This window comes from Eumetopias jubatus, unplaced genomic scaffold, assembly GCF_037043125.1.
Source record: "Eumetopias jubatus isolate StellerSeaLion01/CBP00866 unplaced genomic scaffold, mEumJub1_p1.0 scaffold_6, whole genome shotgun sequence".
In the NCBI taxonomy this organism is placed as follows: Eukaryota; Metazoa; Chordata; class Mammalia; order Carnivora; family Otariidae; genus Eumetopias; species Eumetopias jubatus.
The window spans coordinates 118845757-118873414 of NW_028274812.1; the positions used below are offsets into that span (position 1 = coordinate 118845757).

General features: G+C 42.3%; 1 protein-coding gene and 1 pseudogene across 1 annotated transcript; one reads left to right on the forward strand and one right to left on the reverse strand.

The window, feature by feature from the left end:
• The first annotated feature begins 6553 nt into the window (after positions 1 to 6553).
• Positions 6554 to 11500, forward strand: LOC114222079 (gametocyte-specific factor 1 pseudogene; annotated as a pseudogene).
• Positions 11501 to 17461: 5961 nt separating this feature from the next.
• LOC114222080 (HLA class II histocompatibility antigen, DP beta 1 chain) lies at positions 17462 to 27554 on the reverse strand. The gene is given in 6 exon segments (XM_028120412.2): positions 17462 to 17475; positions 17530 to 17640; positions 18160 to 18441; positions 19415 to 19468; positions 19471 to 19677; positions 27455 to 27554. Coding segments are annotated over 6 exon segments (768 nt in total).
• Positions 27555 to 27658: the final 104 nt, after the last annotated feature.

The window sequence follows — 27658 nt, forward strand, 5'->3', positions numbered from 1 at the left end:
TTTAGCGCGAAGGCTGTGGGGATGGGTGCTCTAGCCCTTCACATTCTTGGAGCTGCTTCTTAACCTTGCGCTGAGATTTTTGACATCGTAACTTATGGTCAAAAAACAACTTGTAAAATTCGGACCACCTGGATCTCTGTACCTGGGAGCACTACCTATCCCAGAAGGCCTCCAGCTCCTTGGCTGTGTTGCATGCTGGGATTTGTAGTTTCTGCATGGATCAGGGTAGGTCGGGGTAGAGAGACAGGGAAGGGAGTGGGTCAAGGTAAGGCTGTAGTTGCCTCAGAAAAAAGTGCCTGTGCAGTAGGGGGTGGGGACCCAGTTTTGTGGGTATGTAGCCCCTATTCCTTCAAGTCTGGTGTGGTCAGCAGGGGGTGTTAGGGCCATATCTTAACAGGCCATGGTAACGTTTCCCAGCTCAAACCTGTGCAGGTGAGCAGAAATCACCCTTGGGTGCTTGCCATTGGCTTCCTTTTATTTTTTTATTTTTCTCACCTTCAGGGTAGTTTCATGGGAACCGGCACTACCGGCTGACTGCCTTCTCAGTTGGGAAGATCTGTCCCGCCAGTCCCTGAACGAAGACTGGGGACATCTGTAAGGGCACCTCCTTTAGGGCTACCCTCAAGCAACCAAGATGGATTTAGAATAAGCCTCAGTGAGAGCCAGCCCACCACACTGCCTTCCCTCAGGTAACAGGGGCGTGACAATCCATTGGTTCACTTTGCTCTGCCTTCTCTTTCTAGTAGTAACATCTTTTTAAAAGACTTTATTTATTTGAGAGAGAGAGTGCAAGAGAGCACGAGAGAGAGAGAGAGAGAGAGAGAGAGAGAGAGAGAGAGTGAGCCAGCATGAGCAGGAGGGAAGGGGCAGGGGGAGAGGGAGAAGCGGATTCTTTGATGAGCCAGGAGCCCTACGCAGGGCTCCATCTCAGGACCCTGGGTTCATGACCTGAGCCGAAGGCAGACACCCAACTGACTAAGACACCCAGGTGCCCCTCTATTAGTAACATCTTACTTCCAGGTGGAAGGCCTTTTGAATAGGTGTGTGGTTTTCTAAAGCATAACAGATAAAAGCCACACTGGATACTATGGCAGCTGGTGTAAAGGTCATGTTCCAGGTCTTGCCACTTCACCTCTACAGGGCTGGGTCACGGTGACCTATTCCTATGTTATGTTCATGTCTCCCCGCGGTCTAGGCCGTATTGGTGGGTCACAGAGTGGAGCAGTTCTTCTCACTAACTCAGGTACTATTAGTGCTGGTAGAGATTTCTTATAACTCTGCAACTTCCCACCACCTGCATTTTTAACACCTTAATATTTTCCCTACCTTTCAGAATTGAAAATCTATAGAAATAAACAAATAAAAATTAAAAACTAAGAAACATGTTTCAGAGATATTCGGGTTAGGGAGAAGATGGGAAATAGCACCCCATTTGATTGGTGCCCTGGTGGCAGAGGGCATCAGACAGAAAAGTCTGCTGTGGCAGTTGGTCTAGGCCGGGTAGGGTTGAGCAGACTTAGGGCAGAGGAGGGTACTGACTGATGCTAGCTGGCAGATCTCTCTGCATTCCTCACCAGGGCTTCTCCTGCATGTAACTCGCCAGTGGTGTTTTGCTTCTGGTGGGGCTACTTCTTTACTATGAGCATCAGTTTTCTCCTCTGCAAAATGGGAGAGCACTTGCTCTATCAAGTAATAATCCCCCCGTTAGTGACAACCTTTGCACTGGAAAGAGAAGGGAGGGGAACTGGCCACACTGCCCTGGTTAAATCTCCTTGCCTTGATCACTGCGGACACACTGGGTCTGGGGCACACTGCTCCCCTTCAACTTCTGATCTTAGTGCGGTCAAGACCCTGTACTTCTAAAGTTTCTTTTCTATTCTTTCTTTCTTTATTCAATTTTTTAAAAAAAGGTTTTATTTGTTTATTTTTGCAAGACAGAGCATGAGTAGGGGGTAGGGAAAGAGGGGCAGAAGGAGAAGCAGACTTCCCACTGAGCAGAGAGCCCGATGTGGGGACGGGATCCCAGGACCCTGGGATCATGACATGAGCCAAAGGCAGACGCTTAACTGACTGAGCCACCCACGTGCCCATCTATTCTTTTTTTTTTTTAATTTTAAATAGGTTCCACACCCAATGTGGGGCTTGAACTCGCGACCCTGAGGTCAAGAGTCACACGCTCTACAGACTGAGCCAGCCAGGCGCCCCTAAATTTTCTTTTTGTTACAAACATAAAATCTGATTCAGAACAGCTTAAGCCCCAAAGGAAACTTATGATAAAAATGTCGGGGTACTCAGGATTTGAAGGAAGGGAAGAGCAAGGGCAGTTCTGAGACCTCAGGTGTTCATAGACTTTGTCCCTAGTGTGGGACAAAGTCTACAAACACTGCTCCATCAGTCCACTTTCAACCTCTGTGTGTCTGGGCTCTGTGGTTCAGGTTCCTGGAGCTCCAGTCCTGGTGAGCTGTCCCCCTGAGAACCAACTTTCTATGTCTGGTGGCCCAGTGTGACGACAGAATTTATATGAAACCCTAGGGGGGTATAAGGGAGGTGTTGGGGGCACTCTTCACACATACGGTGGGATAACTGCGAAGACACCCCAAGAGGTGCTTGCTATCTTTCCCTCTATGCAGACCCCTTTCTGTAAGTTTGATCAGCATGATCCAGCCGGCCTGTTCTTGACCATATTGGCACTCCCTGACTCACCCTGTCCCCAAGGGTCAACCAAAGTCACGTTCAGCGGTTGTAGCCACAATGTCATGAGCTGTCTAATCCCAGAGTCCAGCATCTCTGTTGTTTGCATTTTGCTGCTTTTCTCTTCAGCACATAAACATCCATGACCATGATACCCAGGGATGCATTATGACTTCTGTAGGCCCTCTGCACATTTGCCTTTCTGGACCTTTTCCTTTCTGGACGTTTTCCTCAAAAAAAAAATTCAGAACTGTATTTTACGACTGTGTTGTTATACAGATAAATATATTCATATTATATATTTATATATTAAGATATTTTCTTCAATCTAAAAGTTCATTTTCTATTTTAAAAAGAAATGTAAACATTTTCATGAACCCCCCAAAAGACTGTGGACCCTACGCCCAGTGTCTGTTGTGCCAAATGGATAAGTGGACTCTCACTGTGTCTTCATTGAAGATTTTATGCTTTATTAATAAAAAAAGATCGGGGCGCCTGGGTGGCTCAGTTGGTTAAGCATCTGCCTTCAGCTCAGGTCATGATCCTAGAGCCCTGGGATCGAGTCCCGCATTGGGGGTCCCTGCTCAGTGGGGAGTCTGCTTCTCCCTCTGACCCTCCCCCCTCTCATGTACACACACTCTCTCTCATTCTCACTCTCTCAAATAAATAAATAAATAAATCTTAAAAAAAATAAAATAAAATAAAAAAAGACCCCTCTTCCTGTTTTCTGAATTTTATCTTGATCAGGATATTTTGTCTAATGTTAAAAAACCCTGCTTTTTCTCATTTGCTTTATCTGGTTTCTATGTGATGCCTATCATCTATTTTTAGAACTTTCTTTAATGGAAAATTTCAAATATACAAACAGAGAGAGAATGGTAAAATGAATCTTCTGCTATCCATCAGCCATGAGTTGATAAAAATTTTCAACTCATAGCCAATCTTGTTTCATTTCTACCTCACTGACTCCTTCCTCCTCATCTGGATTTTTTAAAAAAAATTTTATTTTATTATGTTAAGTTAGTCACCATACATTACATCATTAGTTTTTGATGTAGTGTTCCATGATTCATCGTTTGCGTATTATAACACCCAGTGCTCCATGCGGTACGTGCCCTCCTTAATACCCATCACCGTGCTAACCCGTCCCCCCACCCCCTCCCCTCTAAAACCCTCAGTTTGTTTCTCAGGGTCCATAGTCTCTCATGGTTCGTCTCCCCCTCCGATTCCCCCCCTGATTCCTCCCCTTCATTTTTCCCTTCCTACTATCTTCTTCTCCTTCCCTTATTTTTTTAAAACATATAATGTATTATTTATTTCAGAGGTACAGGTCTGTGATTCATCAGTCTTACACAATTCACAGCACTCACCATAGCACATACCCTCCCCAATGTCTCTCACCCAGCCACCCCCTCCCTCCCACCTCCTCCACTCCAGCAACCCTCAGTTTGTTTCCTGAGATTAAGAGTCTCTTATGGTTTGTCTCCCTCTCTGGTTTCATCTTGTTTCATTTTTCCCTCCCTTCCCCATGCTCCTCTGTCTTGTTTCTCGAATTCCTCATATCAGTGAGATCATATGATACTTGTCTTTCTCTGATTGACTTATTTCGCTTAGCATAATACCCTCTAGTTCCATCCACATCGTTGCAAATGGCAAGATTGCGGGGGTGTTTTTTGATGGCTGCATAATATTCCATTGTGTGTGTGTGTGTGTGTGTGTGTGTGTGTGTGTGTGTGTGTGTACACACACACCACGTCTTCTTTAGTCATCTGGATTATTTTGAATCTGTCCCAGATATCTTATGATTCCATCTGTGAACTTTTCAGTAGGTAGCACTGTGATAAGGACTCACAAATATGAGCACGATTCTATTGTCACATCTAAAAATTAATAATCATTCCTATCATCGATAGGAATGTTTCAGATGTCCTAGATTGTGTGTATGTGTGTGTTTGTTCAAATCATGATCCAAATGGAGCAAATAAGACTCTTTGAAATCTTCAAAAACATATTTCCTGGGGCACCTGGGTGGCTCAACCGGTTAAGCATCTGACTCTTCATCTTAACGCAGGTCTTGATCTCAGGGTCATGAGTTCAAGCCCTGCACTGGGCTCCACGCTGCGCATGGAGCCTACTTAAAATAAAACCAAACCAAACCTTATTTCCTTAATTTTTGTTTACTTTTTTTATTATGGAAAAATTTAAACATATGAAAGCAGCTTAGTTTTTTTCTGTTTTTAAAAGAATTAATAAGTATTACTTTTCTCAGTTTTCATTTTGAATACTATAAATATCCATAACATAAGACATACAAGGAAAGCCTTTTGGGTTCTCAATAATTGTTAAGAGTCAAGAGAGTCCTGAGTTGAGGGAGGAAACATTGCAAATCACTAATTTAAAAGAACTCTTAAAAATTATTCATGCCCTCTCCACACTCTTAGAGATGTGGATTCAGTTCATCTGGCATGGGGCCTAGACAAAGGTACTTTTATAGAAGTTCCCGGGGGTGATTTCAAAGTGCAACCTGGGTTGCGAACCTCTGCTCAGAGACCGTAGGAAATAAGAAGAGGGACAGAGTAAGAAAGGCAACCAAATGCCCTAGGTCTGAAAGGGCCTCCTGGGACCTGCTGCATCCAGGAGACCTGCTTGCAAGAGTCGGCGCAGAACACCCAAATACCAGTGGCTAAAAACAAGTAGGAATTAATTTTTCTCATATAACAAGAAATTTGAGGAAGACAGCGGGTGGTGTTGGTTTGACCCTTATCGATGTTATCGGAGCCCAGACTGTATCTTTGTACTCCACCATCTCACAACGTCACCCTTCTTTCCGTGTACGTGTCCCCTCGTGTCCCCAAAGTGGCTGCTACAAACTCGCTATCATGTCAACAGTCAAGATGGAAGAAGTAAGTCATAGTGACAGCCGCATCAGTTCCTTTAGCAAACAACAGCTTTTGGGCCACACAGCCGTCCTTACTCTCAAGGAAGTCTGGGAAAGGGAAAGAAGGGTCAGGATGAGTGTGGGGTAGGGTCAGCCAAACCACCGTGTCTGCCGCACACTAGCAGGACCGGTATGTGGGAAGTCAATATCCAGCTTCCTTCCCTGGGCAGGCCTTGTGCAGCTGAACAATGGTGTTAATTTTAGACGGAGTTAGCCATTAAGTCAGCAAAGTATGGCACCACGGGGTGAGTTCTGACATTTTCTTTGGCTAAACTACAAGCACATTATTATTATTATTATTATTATTATAGCTGCTGTTCTGTTTCTGTCACTGTCAAATGTGACATTCATCAACTAAGAAAAGTTGCGTTAGAAATATCTGACACCATTTAGCTGCAAACATGCCCAATACCGCATCGTTGTGTCTTTATTTATTTATTTTTTATTTTTTTAAGATTTTATTTATTTATTTGACAGAGACACAGCAAGAGAGGGAACACAAGCAGCGGGAGCAGGAGAGGAAGAAGCAGGCTTCCCCCCCCGCCCCCCCCCCCCCCGAGCAGGGAGCCCGATGCGAGGCTTGATCCCAGGACCATGGGATCATGACCTGAAGACAGATGCCTAATGACTGAGCCACCCAGGCGCCCCTTGTTGTGTCTTTAAAGAGCAACTTTATGGTATTGCAAGTATTTTGGAGATACCAAGGCTCATATCTGGCCCGTGTTGATGCAACATGGGAAATTGAAAAGTGTAACTGCCACTGAGTTATGATATTGATTTATTACTACAAAGAAGTCTCTGTCAGGTCCTTTCTGAAATCATTAGAGATGGCCCCACACTCACCACGTGCCCAGTGCCTGGGGTCCTTCCCCATACTGTTTCTGGGGCTCACAGAACCTCACTTGCTCCTTACTGACAAGCACCATGGAGGTGTGTGATGTTGGACAAGGCACCATGAAAGGTGTGATTACCAAGAAGATAAACAGCTTGCGAGCCGAGCTGTTAGTGAAAGCCCTGTGCCAGGACTGGAAGAAACCAGTCCGTCATTTTACCGTGTCTGATGCTTGAGGGTGGTGCACACACTGGGAGCTCCATTTTATATTTTGGTGAGCCTACTCTTGCTACGTTTTGGCTGAGAAGCAGAGATGCCATCATATTACATAGGATTAGGTTGAGCTGGGAGAAGCAGAAAATCCTGAGAGCAACAGTGGCTTAACCAAGACAGACGTTTTTCTTTCTCATGTAGAACCCCAGGGCTGGTACGGTGTTTAACAGTCAGGGTTCAGTTTCCTTCTATCTTGTTCCACCAACCTCAACATGGCTCTTCCCGCTCAGCTCCAATATGACCTGCTTGAGTTCCAGCTTTCATGTCTCCACTCCAATCAGCAGAAAGGGGCAAGAGGGAAGAAGGACCCATCTCCCTTTTTATAAGGGCACTTTCTGGAAGTTGCACACAGCAGTTCTGCATACAGCTCATTGGACAGACTTTATGTGTGGCTGTATATAGCTGGAGAGGAAGATGGGAAACCAGTACTTATTCTGGAAATCCATGTGCCCTTGTGAAATGGAAAATCCTATTAAGGAATCAGGGATTATGGATATTGGGGAACAATTAATGTTTTCTGCCATGCCATGTCTCTAAACAATTTCTTGAGTAAGATCCAGAAGTGGGGGATTGTGCAGTGGCTTTTATCAATAAAACAGTCTCGTAATTCCCATAAAAATCATTTGTTTAAAAACGTGTTTTTTGCCTTAATGGGGGGAGTAGTTCCAATGTAATCTACTCATCGGTGCTGGCCGAAAGGCCAACAGTTTGAGGCAAAGCATTAAGCAGAAGATTAAAAACAAATAGACGGTCTATTTTGTTTCGCTGACAAACCTCCCGCTAGGGATTTCTTGAAGTTTTTGGAGGCTGTTTTGGAGGCACCTAGAGCTGCACGCTTTCCTCCATGACCCCGCCATGAGTTACCTCTATTGATATGCCTGTCTCGGAGTGTCTGAGAAGGTCATTGGCCTTATTGGAGTATCAGTAGAATAGCTACAATATGCATCCTTTCAAGATGATTTTAATTTGTTAGCAACGCCAGCCAGTTGAATTCTCAGGGATGCAGGCCATATAGTTATGTATGTCTTACTTAAATCATCAAACTCCAGTGATCTGTGTACCTTTTTGGCCTCTAAAACAGTATTATCCAATAGAACTTTCTGGAATGATGGAAATATTCTACATCTGCGCAATCCAATATGGTGGCCACTAGCCCCAGATGGCTACTGAGCACTTGAAATGTGGTTAGCGCCCCTAAGGAAATTTATTTTTAATTGTATTTAATTTTTATTAATCTAAATAGCCATATGTAACTAGTGGCTAATGTATTAGCACAGCTCACAGGCATCTTGCTGTTTAAGGACCGTCTAAATTTGGATCCATTTTTACTAATTGGTGAAGAGATCCAAGTTTTATATGGATGTGGGATATGCAGTTTTCAGAATTCAAAAATACTAGTTGATTTTTATTCCCCTTTCTTGGGTAGGGAGTTTGAAGGGCAAAGGCTTTTGCCTGATCTTGGGAAGAATTTTTCTTCCCAAAAGTTTACTGAAATTTTAATCATAAAATCAATAAGGGAAGACAGAGTTTTCGGGTGCAGTACTTTTTAAAAAACCAGTATTACTGAGATATAATTTACACACAGTAAAATTTATCCTCCTTAGCTGAATTGTTCTAGGAGTTTTGACAGACATGCATTGTGTAATCACCACCATGATCAAGATAGAGGATATCCCCTCCCCCCCAGAAAAAGTTCCTCACAGGCACAATTGTTTTCAAGTGACCCCTGGTTAATGTGTCATTAGTATAATGAACAATTTTAATACTTGAATTGGATTTAGGTCATCTGTTTATTTTATTTCTTTTTTTAAATTTAAATTTTAGTTAGTTAATATACAGTGCAATATTGGTTTCTGGAGTAGAATTCAGTGATTCATCACTTACATATAACACCCAGTGCCCAACACAATGAGTGCCCTCCTTAATACCCATCACCCATTAGGTCATCTGTTTAAATTCTTTTTTATTGGATTATGCCTCAGGGTGGAAGAATTTACTGTGGTGATATAGTCCATGTGGCTTGTTGGGGCAGCCGAGTGAAAGCAAACTGTGGCGGTGAACATGATTTATTGGTATTAAAAAGAATACACCAGCCAGATGGATGCATGTATGCTAATCAAGGATCGATTTAGCAAGATCTTTTACTGAGGAAATGATAATCAGGTACAGTGCTAACCACATTTTATATACATATTTTTTACAACTAGATGAGTTAAATATATGTACTTTAGACAGTCCCTGGCACTTAGTAAGCACTACTTAAGGATTAGCTAATCTTTCTAATCTTGCTGTAACTTCTAAGATCCACCTACATTTTTTTTAATTATTGTGTTTTTTTGGATTTTTTAAAATTAACATATAATGTATTATTTGTTTCAGTCCACCTACCTTTTGACTGTCAACGAGTTCTACTGGTGGGATGGGTATCTCCAAGTTCTCTGACTATTTTATCATAATCGTTATTTTATATATTCTCCTAGAGACTTGACACTTTCATATTATTATTATTATTATTATTGTTATTATTATTTTGTGGGGAAGTGGAATTCCAGAGGTTCAAAGTGGTAGCTTTTCTAATTTCCAGAATTGCATTAGTAAATTCAAATAACATACCCAGGGACAGGTGAAATCACCACTGAAACTTTTTTGGTTTTCTGTAAACTCCTTTAATGTCATCTCAACTGCTATCACCTTAGATACTTTCTCCTCCACATCCCCAATATTCAAAATAGCCCTCTTATTAGATTAGGTTTTCCTGATTAAAAGTTGCTGGTGATCCTGTACCCCAAGGTTCCTAGAATTCTGGGATATTTTCCTTGGTCCAAAGTGTTTTAATAGAGTCTAGGGTGTCTCCAGATAGGTCTACCGTTGCAACAGGTCCGGAAGGACAGACCTTGGGGCTATTTGTGCTGTTCTACGAGAGGATCTCGCTTGATCTTTAGGGCAAAACTCTTTAAACTCACATGGCGAATACAGGAGGTGTGCTGAAGTGCCCCCTTTCTGTATGTACCAGGAAAAATGTGTTCGTAAAGTTTATGAGCTCTTTGTCTTTGTGATTTCCTTTGGCTTGGTTCCCAGAACTTTTCAATTGCGCGAGTTGGAAGTTTGCCAAGATTATTTCTATGGTTGAAGGGTCTGTATGTGGTAGATTTGGACTGTTGGTGCTTCCTTAACTTCTTTTGTAATTTTATTAACTTGCTAGTGGGCCTGTTACGTTTCTGAGATTCGGATATCCTCAAATCTAATGAGCTGTGACCAGACAAGACACTTTATTTCCATCTTTCCTTGCTTGTCTAATTCTTTTTCACTTTTCAGTTCTCTAGCAGTTTCACCTGCAGATGGTTCTGCCTCCACTGAAAGCTACTAAGAGAGGGACTACATGTTTTTAGAGAAAGATTGTAAACTCTTCTCTGCCTGCCCAGTATGGTAGCTACTAGTTACAGGTGGCTATGATAATTTTAAATTTAAATAATTTAAAATTAAATGAAGATTTCAACTCCTTAGTTGCATGAGCCGTTAGCATTTTCAATGCTCAAAAGTATATGTGGCTAGTGGCTACTTTATCCGACAGCTCAGACACAGAACATTTCCACCATAGCAGAAAGTTCTATTGGATAGCACTGCTCTAGATGTTTCCTGATGCTCACATTCACTTTCCAGGTACTAGCACTCTCTAGTTATGTAGGCCTTCTTTCCAAAGTTGATGTTGAAGGGTCTCTGCTGTCAGTATGTTTTCTTTATATTCAGTTATGTAAAAATATAATTAGGGTTTGTTTAGTGACAGAGCAATGAGTAGCATATTTTCCCGGCTGTTGCTGAAGGCATAGCCAAACCACAGAAGCCCTGGCGCTGCCAAAGCCTCTACATTTGTCCATATTTATTTTGGCTTTTGTATGCCTAACTTTTTCTCTAACTTTTTTTGTTAAAAATGTTGGAGTATTCCCAAACGGACAAATTGCCTCACTGCTTGTTCCAAGTGTAGATTCCACTCTTTGCCACAAGGTGGTGATGGGATCCTACTTAATATTCTTGACTTCAACGAAAATTTAAAATTCAGATACTTGCAATACTGCTTCCTCAAAAAACCGAGAACGTTTCTCATGAGGATTAACAATACCCTACAATTTCAATTCCCACAGTTGTTCAATAACAAAGGAAAGGATAACCCCCCGGAAGTGAGCGTAGCTGGGGCGACAAGGCAACTGTGGGCTGGGGGGGCGGGTCTGCACCGAGCACTTGGATTCAGCTCCTCCATTTCCAACCTGGAAGAAGCTTACACCGAGTCCCTGGAGCCTGAAAAGCTATTACAATGCCCCTGCGATATAAACCACCAGATCAGGGCCTGCAGGTTTCCTTATCATCTTATCGAGTACAGAAAGAATCATCCTGATGTCTCAAATTAGTTGCTTGTCCCTTCAGTGCTCGCCACCGGGGATCTTGGGCCGAAATCAGTCATCATATCCCAAGCTGTGATGATAAAAGTTGTACTGAGCAGGATGTTGTGAACCAAATCAGGAACCTTGGACAGGAGACTCTGGCGGAAGCACATGGCAGTGCATCCTTGCGATGAAGACTGGGATAAAGATCTGTGGGAACAGACCAGCACCCCATTTGTCTGGGCCACAGCCAACTACTGTGGCAACAACAGCCCTGCGGACAACAGAGTGACGGGTATGGAACAGGCGAGTAACCCGGCTTCAGGCATGCGCGTTCCCAAGGCTCTGCCATATACTCTGCCAAAGAAAAACAATGGAAATGCACAGTAACTGAGTATCTATCTCATCAAATGGCAGGCCCTTGAAGACTTTGCTTCTTCCTGCTACCAGTGGGTTCTTCATTTTTTTCCCTCTTAATTGTAGAAAGATAAACTGTGACTTTCAAACTGACAAGTACCTTTCTTTTCTCCGCGCCCCGCACCCCGCTTTGAGTTCTCACTCGTTTAATACAAGAAAGAACCTTTGGTGCCTGGCTGGCTCGGTTGGTAGTTCCTGGCTGGCTCAGCAGGTGGAGCACGGGACCCTTGATCTCAGGGTTGTGAGTTCAAGTCCCACGTTGGGTGTGGAGTCTGATAAAACAATTTTTTTCTTTCTTAAAGAGAGAACCCTTAAACTCAGAAGAACTGTTTCAAATAAAGCATCAATGTCGATTTAAAAAAAGAGGAAAGGATGAAGTACTAAGTAATTTATGTGTTATGAAAAAGAAATTTCCCTATTATGTTTCCACATGGCAATCCTCTACTCTCAAGAGGGCAAGCTTCAAAACGGGACTCAATGGTTAGAATTCTGAGTTAACTCACAGCTTTCTGACTGTCATCTGATGACACCATGTTAGGAGGAATTCTTGACCAAACAGAAAATCAGGGCGACCCTCTTCTCCTTATCAAACCCTAAATTAATGTATTGGTTCTGCTTTATAAGGATGCTAAGGTAACAGGTAAAATTTTTTTTAATCAAAAAACGTTTTAATTTGAATTTTATCTAGAAAAATTAAAGTAAGATTTTCTATTTAATGGTTTATATTATAACTGAAACTGAATACAAATTTTCACCACAAAGAGTTTAATAATAATTGGTGTGCCGTTGCAATTCTAACATAAATTATTGGGGGAAGAGGCATGTTTGATAAATTAGGTGACAGCAAAATATAACCTCTGTTACATTTCATTTAATTTTTGCAGAACAAGTACAAATAGGGTCATTTTTGCAAAAATATTAGGAAACTTCATCAGTGTTCCCAAGAGCCTCTCCTAATCCTTTGATACTGAAATAATAATCTTTGGAAGTACCCTCAGTATCATCATTCCTGAGTTTCTTTCAGATTCTAATTTGTCAGTGTCTTTGCCTGGTATCCTGGCAGTTCATCCATCACTTGAACTGACTTCAAGAGAGCCTAAATGTTTTGCAAGATTTCTATCCTTCTCCACCTAGCAACTGTTTTGCATGGTACTTGCATTGTACTGTAATATAAGTACCCAAAAATAATGGAAAGACTGACATCAACAGGTATTATTGAATGATGACGGGTGTCTGAATAGGGACTAATTTTATACACGGTCATTTAACAAGGAATTGTAAGGCTTTATTTTTAAGTAATCTTTACACCCAACATGGGGCTTGAACTCACCACCCCGAGATCAAGAGTAGCAGGCTCCACTGACCGAGACAGCCGAGCACCCCAACAAAGAATATTTTTATTCCAGGACAGTTCTTGTTTCCTCACCAAATCTAGTAACTGCAGAACTCCTATCATAACTGCAAACCTCTACTGAGTGTGCTAGGCATTGTTCGAGTAATTTTAATGTATTAACTCATGTATTCCTCTCCACAACCCTCTGATATAGGTACAATGATTATCACCTCCTCTTAAAGACTGAGAAGCACACACAGAGCAGTGAGGGAACTTCCCCAAGGCCACACCACCTTGGGGTGTGATGGCAGATATGGAATATACGCCCAAGCACACTGTTCCAGAGCCCACCTTTCATTCAATAAACTGTCTCTCGGTAATATTATGAATTCCCCCAAAATAAGACCCCCCTGACCCGTATCTAGGACAGAAGTTCTCACACTTCAGGAAACGTTAAGAATCACCTGTGGCGCTTATGAAACATACAGGTTCAATGACACTCCTTTGGTTCTGATTCAATGGGTCTGGGAAACACCTGACCTCCCCACTGTTACCCCAAGGTCATCCTGACAGAAAAGGCCACACTCAAGGACTGATCTAAACTCCCTATTTCCTATCCTGCCTCTTCCTGCTCAAACAGAGCCAAAGCCAAGGGCTCTGGGTTTTCCTGTCCCAAGCAGTGGAAGAAGCAGTGGAAGACTGCCTCCCTCTCCTGCAGAGTTCCACACACCAGCTTTGACTTCAAATGGTAATTCCAGTTCTTTCAAGGCATCTTTCTTTAAGGGCAAGTTTTCCAACTCAACAGCACCTTTCAGAAGCGCAACAGACAGCTGATCAGTGTTCAGGTTATTGACGTATTTTCCCAGATAGGTATTGAGAACCCAGGCTACAAGACCTTCCAACATGACTATATCCTCAAGATAAGGTGTTTAAAATTCATGGATCATTCTTTACTTCTCTCTCTCGTGGTCATAGAAGAATCTGTCTGTGTCCCGGGTCGCCCGCCTAACCCGGCACTGTGCGACGCTTCCTCTCCAGGCAAAATGTTTTTAAACTAAGTTCCTTTTAATTATGACTCAAGATAATATTAAATGAACTCTTAGGCATATAAATGCTGGTTTATCAGTCCTCTGCCGACAAGGCTTGTTTGTTTCTTATCAAAATCCGAAATAGTGAAGTCTCTCTCATTTTAAGCAGTGCAGGCAATGAGAAGCTCATTCATAGTCAGACTTCTTGGATGTGAAATTCTTTGGGCACTAAGTGGATTGCCTCTCTCTTTTTTCCAAGGTGTTGGACAGTGGACATAGGAATTGCAACTTAACTTTCTCATTCGGGGCCCTGAAAAGGGGGCTACTATACTCTCTACTAGAAATATCACAGGCTAGAAAGCATGTGTAATTTCTCATGGCATTGAACAAAAACCAAAAACGTCAAAGAACAGAATACTTTCCTCTGCATCCTTTGTTTGTACTTCAGCTTTTCAAAAACTGTTAAATCCAAGGGCACCTGGCTGGCTCAGTCAGTGGAATGAGCAGCTCTTGGTCTCGGGGTTGTGAGTTCGAGTCCCCTGTTGGACATAGGGATTACTTTTAAAAAACCTGCTTAAATGCTAATAGGATTCATAAAACATTTGTAATAATAATTTCACATAATAATAATAATGAAACCTAATTATATGAATTTAGCTCTATGTCTTCTACAATAACCCATGTTTCCAGAAACCTAGGCTTTAAGGGTGTTTTCTGTATCAATATGTCTTTCTTTGATAAAAATGGATACTCATATTATTTTGAAAATTGTCAGCAAAATGGATGGTTTGCCCCTGTGTGGAAAAGAAGTAACAGCAAGTCTGACCACCACCTTTTTGGCCTGCTTACAAAGTTGGCCCCTGCCTGGCATCTGGGAGCTTGGATTTTGAAAGGGTTCCCACCATTCTCAGACCTGATAAGAATGTGCCTAAATTGTACCTAAACTGTACAAATATATGGTTTATGCTGAACACCTGCTTTCCTTCTGCAAGTCTGGAATTTTGGTATGTGCTAGACAGATGGTGCCTACGTGACCAGACCCCAGCAAAAATCCAGAGAGCTGAGCTTTCCTGGCAGACAATATTTCACACGTGTGATCAAAACTCAGGGCTGGAGGAATTAAGTGCGTCCTGTGGCTCCAATGGAGAGAGGACTTTGGGAAGCTTGCCCCTGGTTTTTCCAGGCTTTGCCCCATGTGCCTTTTCCCTTGACTGACTTTGCTTTGTAAACCTTTGCCATAATAAATCACAGCCGTGAATACAACTATATGAGTACAACTATATGATTCCTTCTAGTGAATCACCTAATCTTGGTGGTCTTGGAGACTTCCGACACAGCCCCTTATTTGATCACAAGATGGTTATCTTGTGGTATTTAAAATAACAAAAAACTAACTTAAAGTTATAGTTTATGATGATATTTGGTCAAATTGGTTTTAGGTAGTCACATGCAAGAAGGTCAGTTAAGAAAGGAAAGCTCTTGGGGCGCCTGGGTTGCTCAGTCATTAAGCATCTGCCTTCGGCTCAGGTCATGATCCCAGGGTCCTGGGATTGAGCCCCGCATCGGGCTCCCTGCTTGACGGGGTGCCAGCTTCTCCCTCTCCCTCTGCCCCTGCTTGTGTTCCCTCTCTCACTGTGTCTTTCTCTGTCAAATAAATAAATAAAATCTTAAAAAAAAAAAAAAGAAAGGGAAGCTCTTTAAACTTGGTTAAGGCCCTGTCGTTTTTGAAAAATGATGCTAATCTATAAATGTTACAGGAATTAGAAGTTTTCCTGATTACTGTTATATGAAATTTGGGCTTAGGTGGCATGCCATACCATGCAATGATGGAAACAAATATGATTTCTGTCTTGGTCTGAAACATTAATTAAAAAGATTTATAAAGATTTATAAAAATCATAATAAATTGTATTCTAAAAGCAGACCCATGTCTGAAAATTCTGGTATACACATATCTTTGACCCTTTTGGAAATAGAGATATACTTCCGACTGAATGACTCAGAAGGGAAGGAATTTCGGGTGATCTGATAAACAGAGAGTCATGGGGTAAGTCTGTTTATATACCTTGATGTTAATAGTATAAAAAGAGAACTATAATATTAACATATTATACCTGTTATTTACAGTTCTGATCTTCTGTTGATTTTGATACTTGGAAACCATATTCTTAATGATTGACATGCTTTATCAGTCCTGTATGAATGCCAATGCCAAAATCCAGGCTCAGCATCTGTTCTACCATGGATTTCTAAGAGTAATGGTTCCCCCCTCACTGGTAAGAATGCAGCATGAACTTGGTCATCTACGATAAAGTAAAGCAAATTTTAGGACGTCCACTACCAGTTGGTTCAATAGGGAGAACTGATTACCATCAAGTTTATTTCTCCATGCCTGGGTAAAACAACAGTGACTTGGCCGGTGATCACCAAACCCTTCAAACATAAGCATGGCCACATGACCATCTCCTTCCTCCCAAAAAGAAAGAACAACAACATCTGATTTAGATGGTTTATGTTCCTCAGAAAAGGTCACTCTATAGACTGGAAGAACTTGAGAAAGAGGAAGTACATTGAGTTAAAATGCAGAGACTCAGAAACTGACATCAGGGGGCACAATTTAGCCGTAATGTCCTTTCTGGAAGTGGGAGGTTGCTGGACAACAGGCGTATCAGAACCGCTTGTTCCAAGGCTATGTGTGATGTTTGAGATCAGTTCAGGAGCCCTGTGAAGAAGAAGAAGAATTTATTTATTTTTATCTATTTTTAAAGATTTTATTTATTTGAGAGAGAGAACATGAGCAGTTGGGGGGTGGGAGAGAAACAGAGGGAGAGGGAGAAGCAAGTTCCCCACTGAGCAGGGACCCCGATGTGGGGCTCGATCCCAGGACCTGAGCTGAAGGCAGACGCTTAACCTACTGAGCCACCCACGCACCCCAGGAGACAAAAACATTAGAGAGGCTGAACGTTGGCCTGATGAAAAATAGAAGAGAGTTTCTGGAGTTCCCTTCAGCAATGGGGCAAAGTCATGCTCTGTGGCCACACCCACTTAAAGAGGAAAACGGGATCAAGAGTTGGGGGCAATTGGCTCAACTTGAAAGAAAGGAGCAGCCTCTGAGAGTTTCTCCTATTCTCAGGACACTTCCTGTGATCTATCCTGAACACAGCATACTCATTGAATGCTCCCAATCTCATGTTGCAGTGAAATGAATTACATCCCGATAAGGAAGAAGGGAGCAGAAATACCACCTGTTGGCTGAGGTCCCTGTCATCCTGAAATGGAAGTAAAAAGGAAGATGGATTCAGTCATTGAGAGAGTAAGGAGCAACAACATCTTGGAAAATTATCAAACATTTCCACCGCAGTCCCATGTCACTGGGAATGAAAGCGAGGCCCACTCTGTAGGTCTGAGTTCCCAGGCTGAAAAGGACACCTTGCCAAAGAGGGTAACTAGCAGTCTGGGGTATCTTAATGGGCCAGATCTCGGGCTAGGCAACTTCCTGCCCACAGGGCTGTCTTTGCCTCATCAGAGTCTGATTTCAGTGGCCTCTTTTTGCTCTGTTGTTTTGCTTTTCTGTCACAACTTCATCCCTGAAAAATAGCGAGACAGTGGACAGTATCAACCACTTTCCAGAAGTTTCTTACCTCGCTGGCTTCTTCTACAAAGGAGAATGAAGCTTGCTCCAAGGGCGATGCCTAGCACAAAGCCTCCGACTCCAGCCAGCATCTTGCTCCAGGCAGAATCAGACTGTGCCTCTGGGAAGAACAGAAGTCAGGGTGAGTCTCCCCTCCCCCTGCCGCCACCCCAGGGCCCTGTCTGACAGGCACCTGATCTAATCTACCACAGAGAGAAAAGGAAGGGGATGGGGTCAAGCTTGGAACCACTATGGAGAAAGAGTAGATGTGAAAAGCACTCTAAAGTTTTGGGCCGCAGAGTGATGGCTTCCACAGGAGGCAAATGTTGGTTTTAGGTCAGCCCATTAGGTCCAAGCTTAAGGGACTGAAGGGAGACTGAAGGGAGAGGTGTTTCCATGTCTGAGGGCCAGTCATGAAGGTGATGGCATTTCTGAGGTTTTTTTTGACAAGGGGAGATTCTTTAGACTTCCCCCAGGGCAGGATAAATGTGTTCGAGGATTGCCAGACCGTCACTGCTCCCAGCCGAGACCACAGTTAGGTTGATGAGGAACATGGGGTAGTGTCATGTAGTGTCGTGTAGTGACACAAGACAAAATGAGCAGACCTCAGAGCCTGGAGGGTCATCAGGGAGTAACTCACTCCACTCCACGGTGACAGGAGTGTCTAGGCTGGGGTGCTCCACTTGGCAGGCGTAGACGTCTCCCTGCCGGGGAGTCATTTCCAGCATCACCAGGATCTAGAAGGTCCAGTCTCCATTATGCATCGAGTTGGTGGATAAAACCCCAGCTGTTTCCTCCTGTCCATTCAAGAACCAGCAGACTTGAATGTGGCCTGGGTAGAAATCTGACACATGGCAAACAAGCAGGTTGTGGTGCTGCAGGTGCCCCTTCTTGGAGGGAGAGACATGCACTTGAGGCTGGACTAGGAGGGGAAAAGACTCTTTGTTATGACAACTGAGACAGCCAAAGTAGTACATTTAGTGATTTTCTTACCAAACTGACTTCTCAGATGTTAAAGACAAATCCTATCACCTATTAAGCTATTTAGAGGCAGGAGATGGGGAACACAGTAGGAAAAACAGAATAAAACATTCAAATGTTCTAAGAATGACCTTGTCATACCCAATAATGAAAGAGCAAAGAACAGGAGAGGGTCAGAGTTGGTGCTCTAGAACACTTCTGCCACAAATGTAGGTGACAGTGACTAATATTCTTTGAGCAGAAGTGTTGGACCAGCTATGAACCTACCTGAATTTACATTTTCTCATCTTGTTTAAAAGGATGTATAATCCTGCCAGATATTATCTTGGAATCAGAATATAGTCAGCCAATAGATTTCCTTTGATCTAGCAGTCTGATATTCTCCTTTAAAAAAGAGGAGAAGATGGGATGCCTGGGTGGCTCAGTTGGTTAAGCATCCGCCCTAGGCTCAGGTCATGATCCCAGGGTCCTGGGATCCAGTCCCACATTGGACTCCTTGCTGGGTGGGGAGCCTGCTTCTCCCTCTGCCTGCCGCTCCCCCTGCTTATGACCGAACTCTTTCTCTCTGAGAAATAATAAATAAATAAATAGATAGATAGATAGATACATAAATAAATAAATAAATAAATAAAATAATAAATAGGAGAAGAAATGAAGTAGCTTGATTTGTTCTTCATTTTAACCTATCTCCTGGCTTCCTCTACCGGGGCGGGGGCGGGGGGTGAAGTTTGTCGCCAGATCCAAAAACCCAATGCTCCTGGCTCTTTCCTGTTTGAGGAGCAGGGAGTCCAGCCCCTTGAGTCGCTGGTCTGGCCCCTGGGCTCCGCGCGGGCTCCAGGACCGGGCGGCCGCTCCCGCCTCTACTGCCCAAGTCCACCCGGTGCAGAGCGTCCGCTTTAGACCCGCCCTGTCACGTGGGCGCTTCAGCGTGAAACCCTCGTCGAGGTCGAAGTTGTGCTTGCACAGGAGTCCCCGGCGTTCCGTCTCAGAGCCAGGAACTCCCTCTGAATGTTCCAGTTCTTGGCCGTGATGCCGCCCAGCTCCGACACGGCGGCGAACAGCCCCACGGCGCTGTCGGACTGGACGAGCCGCTCTCGGTTGTAGGTGCATTGTTCCAGGAAGCGGTGCGTCCCGTTGAACTTGAGGCAGGTACTCCGCCTCTCGTAGACGTGAAGCTCTGTGGGGAGTAAACTAGGAGGTGAATATAAGAATGTATAGAAGTGGGGGGGCGGCCCTGGGTGGCTCAGTCGTTAAGCGTCTGCTTTTGGTTCAGGCCCTGATCCCAGGCTCCTGGGATCGAGCCCCGAATCACGCTCTTTGTTCACCAAGGAGTCGTCTTCTCCCTCTACCTCTAGCCTACCCCTCCCCCTGCTCATGTGCCTTCTCTCTCTCTCTCTCTCTGCCAACTAAATAAAATCTTAAAAAAAAATGTATAGGAGAACATAATAATGAGTATGGGGGTGAGGAAGCATTTCTTAAGCAAACATAAATCACAAGGCAAAAAGATAATGAATTACATTAGAATTCAGTGCTTCTGTTATGCAAAGGACACCACTAAGAATTAATAGACGGAATAGAAATACACTCACAATGTCTAAAATTGACATGGGATCAGTATCTAAAATATATAAGCAATTCCTAAAAAACAAGCAAAATAAAGGACAGTGATAGAGCAGTGGGTAAAGAGTGGGAATGGGAATTTATAGGAGAGGAAACTTGCAAGGCAGCGGGCAGCTCACCAGTGGAAAGAAAATTCAGAATGAAATGAGACTGAGATCTATTAGACTCAAGCATCATATGGAGTGTAGTGCCCCCACCCCCATTGTCAGAATAGCACCCAGAGGACACTTGGTCAAACTGAAGAGATGTATGCCATATGACCCAGCACTCCCACAACTTGTTAGACATCAAAAATGTTCACACTCAGGTCCATAAAGGGACAGGTAGGGGCTGCTGTTGACTGTGGCATTATTTGTGACACTAAAGAATTGGCGGGAATCAGTTGGTGTGATCATCCCTGGGACAGCAAACACCTAAAAACTGTTGTGGATGTACACCGTGGAATATTTTTTTAAAGATGTTATTTATTTATTTATTTAGAGAGAAAGCATGAACAGGGGGAAGGGCAGAGGGGGAAGGAGACAGAATCCCAAGCAGACTCCCCACTGAGCATGGAGCTGGCATGGGGCTCGATCTCAGTACCCTGAGATCATGACCTGAGCTGAACTCAAGAGTTGGATGCTCAACTGACTGAGCTACCCAGGTGCCCCTGGACCATGGAATATTATGTAACCATTAGATGAAACCAAATGGTTGTACACTTTATAACATTGTGTAGGAATGTTAAACATATAGGCACCGAGAAATACGTATCTTGAAAGAATGCATAGGAACAAAATTATTTAGGAAACCCATTACAAAAATGGGTGGGTGCATTTTCTGTGTGTTTTAGAATCTTATCACAATGGTCACATTAGGGACATGCAGACAATATGATTTTTCCCCATGTCCTGTTCTGTTTTTTACACTTGAGCATTTTAAGGCAAGTTACTCTTCTATTCATATTTGTATACAGGACCTAACCTAAGCCTTCCTAAATACTTTCTGGCTTTATTGACATATATTTGATAATAAAAAATCATATATATTTAAGGTGTAAAACCTGATGGTCTGATATACGTATACATTGTGAAATATTCACAAGCCAATTAACATATTCATCATCTCATATAGTTACCAATTGCCTTTTTTTATCTTTTTTTTGTGGTGAGAACACCTAAGATGTACCCTCTTAAATTTCAAGTACACAATACAATATTGTCAACTATGGTCACTTTGCTGTACACAGTTCTCCAGAATTTATCCATAACTGAACGTAGTACTCCTTGAAAAATGTCCCCCCGTTTTCATCTCCCTCAGCCCCTGGTAACCACTTCTATGAATTTAACTATTTTAGATTTCACATATAAGTAAGATCATGCAGTATTTGTCTTTCTACATCTGCCTCGTTTCACTGAACATAATGTCCTACAGGTTTATCCATGTTGCAAATGTCAGGATTTCCTTCTTTTTAAAGGCTGAAGAGTATTACATTGTGTATATATACCATATTTTCTTTATTCATTCATCTGTCCTTGGACATTTAGGCTGTGTCCATATACTGGTTTTGAGAATAATACTGAAAAGAATATGGAAGTGGAGGTATCTCTTCAAAATCCAGATTTCATTTCTTTTGGATATATACCCAGAAGTGAGATTGCTGAATCATATGGTAGTCCTATTTTTAATTTTTTGAGGAACCTCCATACCGTTTTCCATAGAAGCTGCACCAACTTACATCCCCACAGCAGTGTATCGGGTTCTCTTTTCTCCATATCTTAGTATCATTAATCTTCCATCTTTTGATACTAGCCATTCTAATAGGTTAAGATGATATCTCATTGTGGTGTTAATTTGCATTAGTAAAGTTGATAATTAGTAAAGTTAATTAGTAAATTAATTAGTAAAGTTGAGCACTTTTTCATATACATATTGACCAACTGAGAAATGTCTATTCAGGTCCTTTGCTGTTTTTTTAATCAGGTTTTTTGTTTGTTTTTTCTATTGAGTTACATGAGCTCCTGTATTTTGAATATTAACCTCTTATCAGACACATCGTTTGCAAATATTTTCTCCCATTCCATAGGTTGCCTTTTCAGTATGTTAATTGTTTCCCAAAAACCTTTTATTTGTCAGTTTTTGCTTGTTGCCTGTGTTTTTGATGTCATATCCAAAAACATCATTGCTCAGACCAATGTCAAGAAAGTTTTCCTCTATGTTTTCTTCTAGGAGTTTTATAATTTCAGATTCTACATTTAAGTCTTTAATCAATTTTGAGTTGATTTTTATATACGGTATGAGATAAGGGCCCTATTTTATTATTCTGCATGTGGATATCCAGTTTTCTCAGTATCATCTATTGAAGACAATCTTTATGTTCTTGGCATACTCTTGTTGCATATAAGTTGAATGTAGATATGTGGATTTATTTCTGGGCCCTCTATTATATTCCACGGTTCTCTGTATGTCTGTATTTATGCCAGTATCATACTGTTTTGATCACTGTAGCATTGTAATATATTTTGAAATTGGGAAATGTGATCCTTTGTTCTTCTTGCTCAAGACCATTTTGATCATTCAGGGTCTTTTCCATATGAATTTTAGAGTTGTCTTGTTCAATTTCTGTAAAGAATACCACTGGGGCTTTGTAAGGGATGGCATGGAAACTGTACGTAACTTTGGGTAGTATGAACATTCTTCTAGTCCATGAATGTGGATGTCTGTTTATTTATCTGTGTCTTCTTTGATTTCTTTAACAATGTTTTATAATTTCCAGAGTACAAGTCTTTGGTTAAGTTTATTCTTAAGTATTTTATATTTTTTGTTGCTATTGTGACTGTGATTGTTTTCTTAACTTCTATTTGGATAGTCCATTGTCTTTGTGTAGAAGGGTGATTGATGTTTGTATTTTGATTTCATATCCTGCAACTTTACTGGATTTGTTGATAAGTTCTTACTTTATTTTATTTTTTTGCTGATAAGTTCTAAAAGTTTTTTTGTTGTTGTTGAGTCTTAAGGGTTTTCTGTCTATATGAGCATGTCATCCACAAACAGGGATAATTCTACTTCTTCTTTTCTGATTTGGATATCTTTTATGTCTTTTCCTTGTCTAATTGCTCTGGGTAGGACTTCCATAATTATGTTGAAAAGAAGAGGCAAGAGTGGGCATTCTTGGCTTGAACCAGATCTTGGAAAGCTCTCAGTTTTTCCCCATTGGTAAGATAGGCTGTGGTTTTTCATATATGACCTTTATTGTGTTGAGTTTAAGGTCCCTCTATACTTTTGTTGAGAGTTTAATCATGAATGGATGTCGAACTTTCTCAAGTGCCCTTTCTGTGTCTGTTGCGGTGATCAAGTATTGTTAATGTGGTGTATCACATTGATTGATTTGCTTATGTTCAAATATCCTTGCATCCCAGGGATAAATCCCACTTAGTCATGGTGTATAATTCCTTTTAATACACTGTTGAATTTGGTTTGCTTGTATTCTTTTGAGAATCTTGAATATATATTCACTATGGGTATTGGCCTGCAGTTTTCTTTTCTAGGGTTGTCTTTGTCTGGTTTTGTTGTCAGGGTAATGTTAGCCAACAAAGAATTGATTATAAATTACTGGCTGCCTGGAATCTAATTGGGGGTCCACAATTGTCTGTTGAAGGAGTCTTTAAATTGCAGCTTCTCTGTGTGACTTAAAGTTTATCAGAAATGGAAAATCCAGAATGAATTTATCACACGACTCCCCAGACCACAGAAATGAGGGCAGTGCTGCACAGTGGCAGAAATAAAGGATGTTTGAAGAATATGTCAACACAAGGCTCACCCTGTCATTTCAGGGTTGAGCTCAGGGAGCCCAAGCTCCAGGTGAAGCTCCTTCCCCTGCTCAGGAGCCTTTCTGAGTGGCTGTCAAGGGGCCTTAATGGACCATCCTAACAGTAGGAGGAGGGTGTGAGGGGATCTGACCATCATCTCTGTGACTGCAGAGATGACAAGAGTTGATTTGGGTGGTCTTGTCAGAGTCCTTGTCCTTTCTCAGGGCTCCACGTGCCCCAACTTGAAGTCGCTCAACTGGTTGCTCAGGCAGGGAGGGAGCCACCACACAAACCTCAGGGAGCCCTATACAACTTGTAGCTTGCAAGGGCTGTGCTGCAGCAGCACTTCATTTCTCTCCGATCTCCCAAGCCTGTCTTCTTGCTCCGTGCTCTGCCCCTCAGCCTCGGAGCCCCTGGCCCCATCCAGTTTGGAGTCTGTGCTATCTGTCTTCTACCAGCCCTGCCTATTCTACTCCCCCACATCCAACTCCATTTCCTGTTCCTCTAAGAGGTTTCTCCACCTGTTTTTCAATTAGGACACAGTTCTGTTAGTTCTGAATAGTGGTTTCAATTTTTTCCTCTTTTAAAATAGTTGACTTTTAAAAAAAATTTTGATGTAGTTCCAATAGTTTATTTTTGCTTTAATTTCCCTTGCCTCAGAAGACATCTAGAAAAACGTTGCTATGATTGTTGGTGGGAATGCAAACTGGTGCAGCCACTGTGGAAAACACTATGGAGGTTCCTCAAAAAGTTAAAAATAGAAATATCCTATGATCTAATAATCACACTACTGGCTATTTACCCAAAAAATATGAAAACACAAATTCAAAAGGATATATGCACCCCTGTGTTTAATGCAGCATTATTTATAGTAGCCAAATTATGGAAGCAGCCCAAATGTCCTTCAATAGATGAATGGATAAAGAAGATGTGATTTATATACGTTGGAATGTTATTCGGTAATAAAAAAGAATGAAATATTGCCATTTGCAATAACATAGATGGAGCTAGAGAGTATAACGCTAAGAAAAATAAGTCAGTCAGACAAAGACAAATACCATATGATTTCACTCATATGTGGAATTTAAGAAATAAAACAAATGAACAAAGGATAAAAAGGGACAAACCAATAAACAAACTCTTATCTATAGAGAACAAAATGGTGGTTACCAGAGGGCAGGTGGGTGGGGGGGATGGGTGAAATAGGTGAAGAGGATTAAGAGTACATTTATCTTGATGAGCACTGAGTAATGTATAGAATTGTGGAGTCACTATATTGTACACCCAAAATAATATAACACTGCATGTTAACTACTGGGATTAAAAACTTAAAAACAAAAAGTAAAGTAATTGACTTTTTTTCATAATGAAATCTTATTTTCAAAGCAGACAAATGTCACACAAAGGTCTCTCAAAACTCTTTCTTATGTGCACTTGAGAAATATTACAGACTTTCTAAAACTCTTGAAAACATCTGAATTTTCTAGAGTAGAACTTGAAAACTTCAGGTGTAAAATACATCATCTTTCTAGACTAGGACATATTAAGAATGTGTAATTACCATCGGATATAGGGAAGGTAATGTGGACAGAGCAATAAGGATGTCCGCAGACCAGCTGTTTGGCTTTGGGCAAGTAAAGCAACTTGTTAGAGTCTCAACTTTTTCATCTGTAAAAAAGGATGTTATTATCATTATTATTTACCTTGAAGGACTACTGTTAAAATTAAATAAAATGATATAAGTAAAACCTAGAGCATAGTGTCTGGCCCTGGTCATTGGAGGTTAGAGCCCTTCCCCTTCTCAAGCTATGATGGCTTAGATTATGTGGAGACAAAGAGAAACACAAAGGACAGTGCCCTAGTTTGTTCAGAATGGCTCAAATGGAGCTGCCCTTTGAGGCACAACATTAATGCTTGAAAAGGAGCTTTTATTAACTTAATACTGATAATTTCTTTCTTTCCACCTCTTCTTTCACTTGGGAAAGGGAAATAGAAGAAGTGGAATAAACAAAAGATTAAATCCCCAGGTGTCTTCTGCCTCCCAGGTGTGTGATAGGATAGAGTCCCAGGGCTTAAATGCCAGAATGGTAAATGTCATGAACAAAGGGTGTTTCACGCGGCTGTTGGAGCTACAGTTCTGTTTCATCCATGAGTTGGATACTTCCTTTCTCCAGTTTTCTTCAAGGCTCAATAGTCTCTAGTATTTTCTCAACAACTTCAGCATCTCCCCTTTTGTCTCTTTTTATTTTTGCTCTGTTAAAAGTTGAAGAAATCCTGAGGAGTTGGAGGCATAAGAAGTTGGAGGAATGTGCCCAACCCATTGGGTCCAAGTTTTCAAGGACTCACATTTCACTCAGAACTCAGTAATGAGTTCCTCAGCATCAAAACTGTGCAGAGAGCTCCTGGTCCACCTGCTTGCTCCCTACAGTAGTCTCTCTCACAAGGCAATGAGACTCTATTCATGCCTCTTAAATCTGAACCCACTGGCTTCATCTCGCCCACCCCTCCCACCACCCACCACACTGCTCGCTATTCACCCCAAAGGAGACCCCAGCTCTGATTTCCAATGTACTCATATCAGCACCACTGCCCCTGGACCCCAGAACAGCATTGCTTCTCCTGTCACCTCCTGTGGGACACTATCCCATCTCACCAGCTACTTCCACAGTTCCTCTGGCTGTCTAGGACCATCACTCTCCATTTCTTCTCTCATGGCAGGCACGAGCACACGGCTGAGCTGCCCTGTCTAACTCTCTGCCCTTCTGAGGCAGAAATGTCTGAAATTTTCCCTTCCCCCTATCTGAGAAATGGGTACATTGGGATGGAGTTTGAGCAGATGAATTTGGGAGTTTCAAATGCTATTATCACTGGAAATTGAGGAAGGGACCTGAGAGTACCTGATCCTCAGGAGGAATTGGGGCTGGCCTTATGGATGGGGATGAGGAGGCTGGGAAATTTTAACGTAAACTAATTCACCATTCTATCACTAATGGTTTCTTGGTGGTGAACTGGAACTAGAAGAGGCCATTTCCTGTTTTTCACTTCTTCTCTGGTCCTGTCCCGATGTGCCCTGATCCGATTCCTAATGTGAGAGACAGTCAGCTGCAACTGGTATCCTGTCGGCCTTAACCACAGCTTGTCGTCACCCTCCTCTGCTGCTCTGGCCATCACTGGTCATGGAATGAGGGTTTCTGCCTGATTCTGTGGAAGGGACCCCTACCTGGAGCACTGATTCTACAGAGTGATCTTCAGATCTTGGACAATGCAGACTAACCATAATTTCCCCCTTTCTGATCTTTGATGTTAAAATGTCATTTTGATGACCCTTTTGTGAGAACTTTGCCCCTCCAAAATCACTCCAGGCCACAAAAGACCATTGTCCCCATCACACATACACCCTGATCTCTTTTTCTCTCTGCTGAGAATAGCAGCCCCTGCACGATGTCAGAGCCCTGAAGCCTTTCTCAGGGAGTGAACCCACATGGAAAGCCCCCTAAGGTCATTCCCCTGAGCTGGTTCCTCCAAGAGGGGCAGCTCTGCACTTACCTGGGGTGTCTCTGCTCTGAACCAAAGGGGAGCTTAGCATCACCAAGGACATCATGAGAGCGGCCATCCCTGGGACCCCAGTGATCCTCGGGACCACCATCCTGGAACCTGGGAAAGGATGGGGGCTGAGAGACTTGCAGTCAGAGGAGCTCTCACTCAATGGGCCCCAATCCTAAAATATCAGAGAAGATGAGCTTGGGCAGC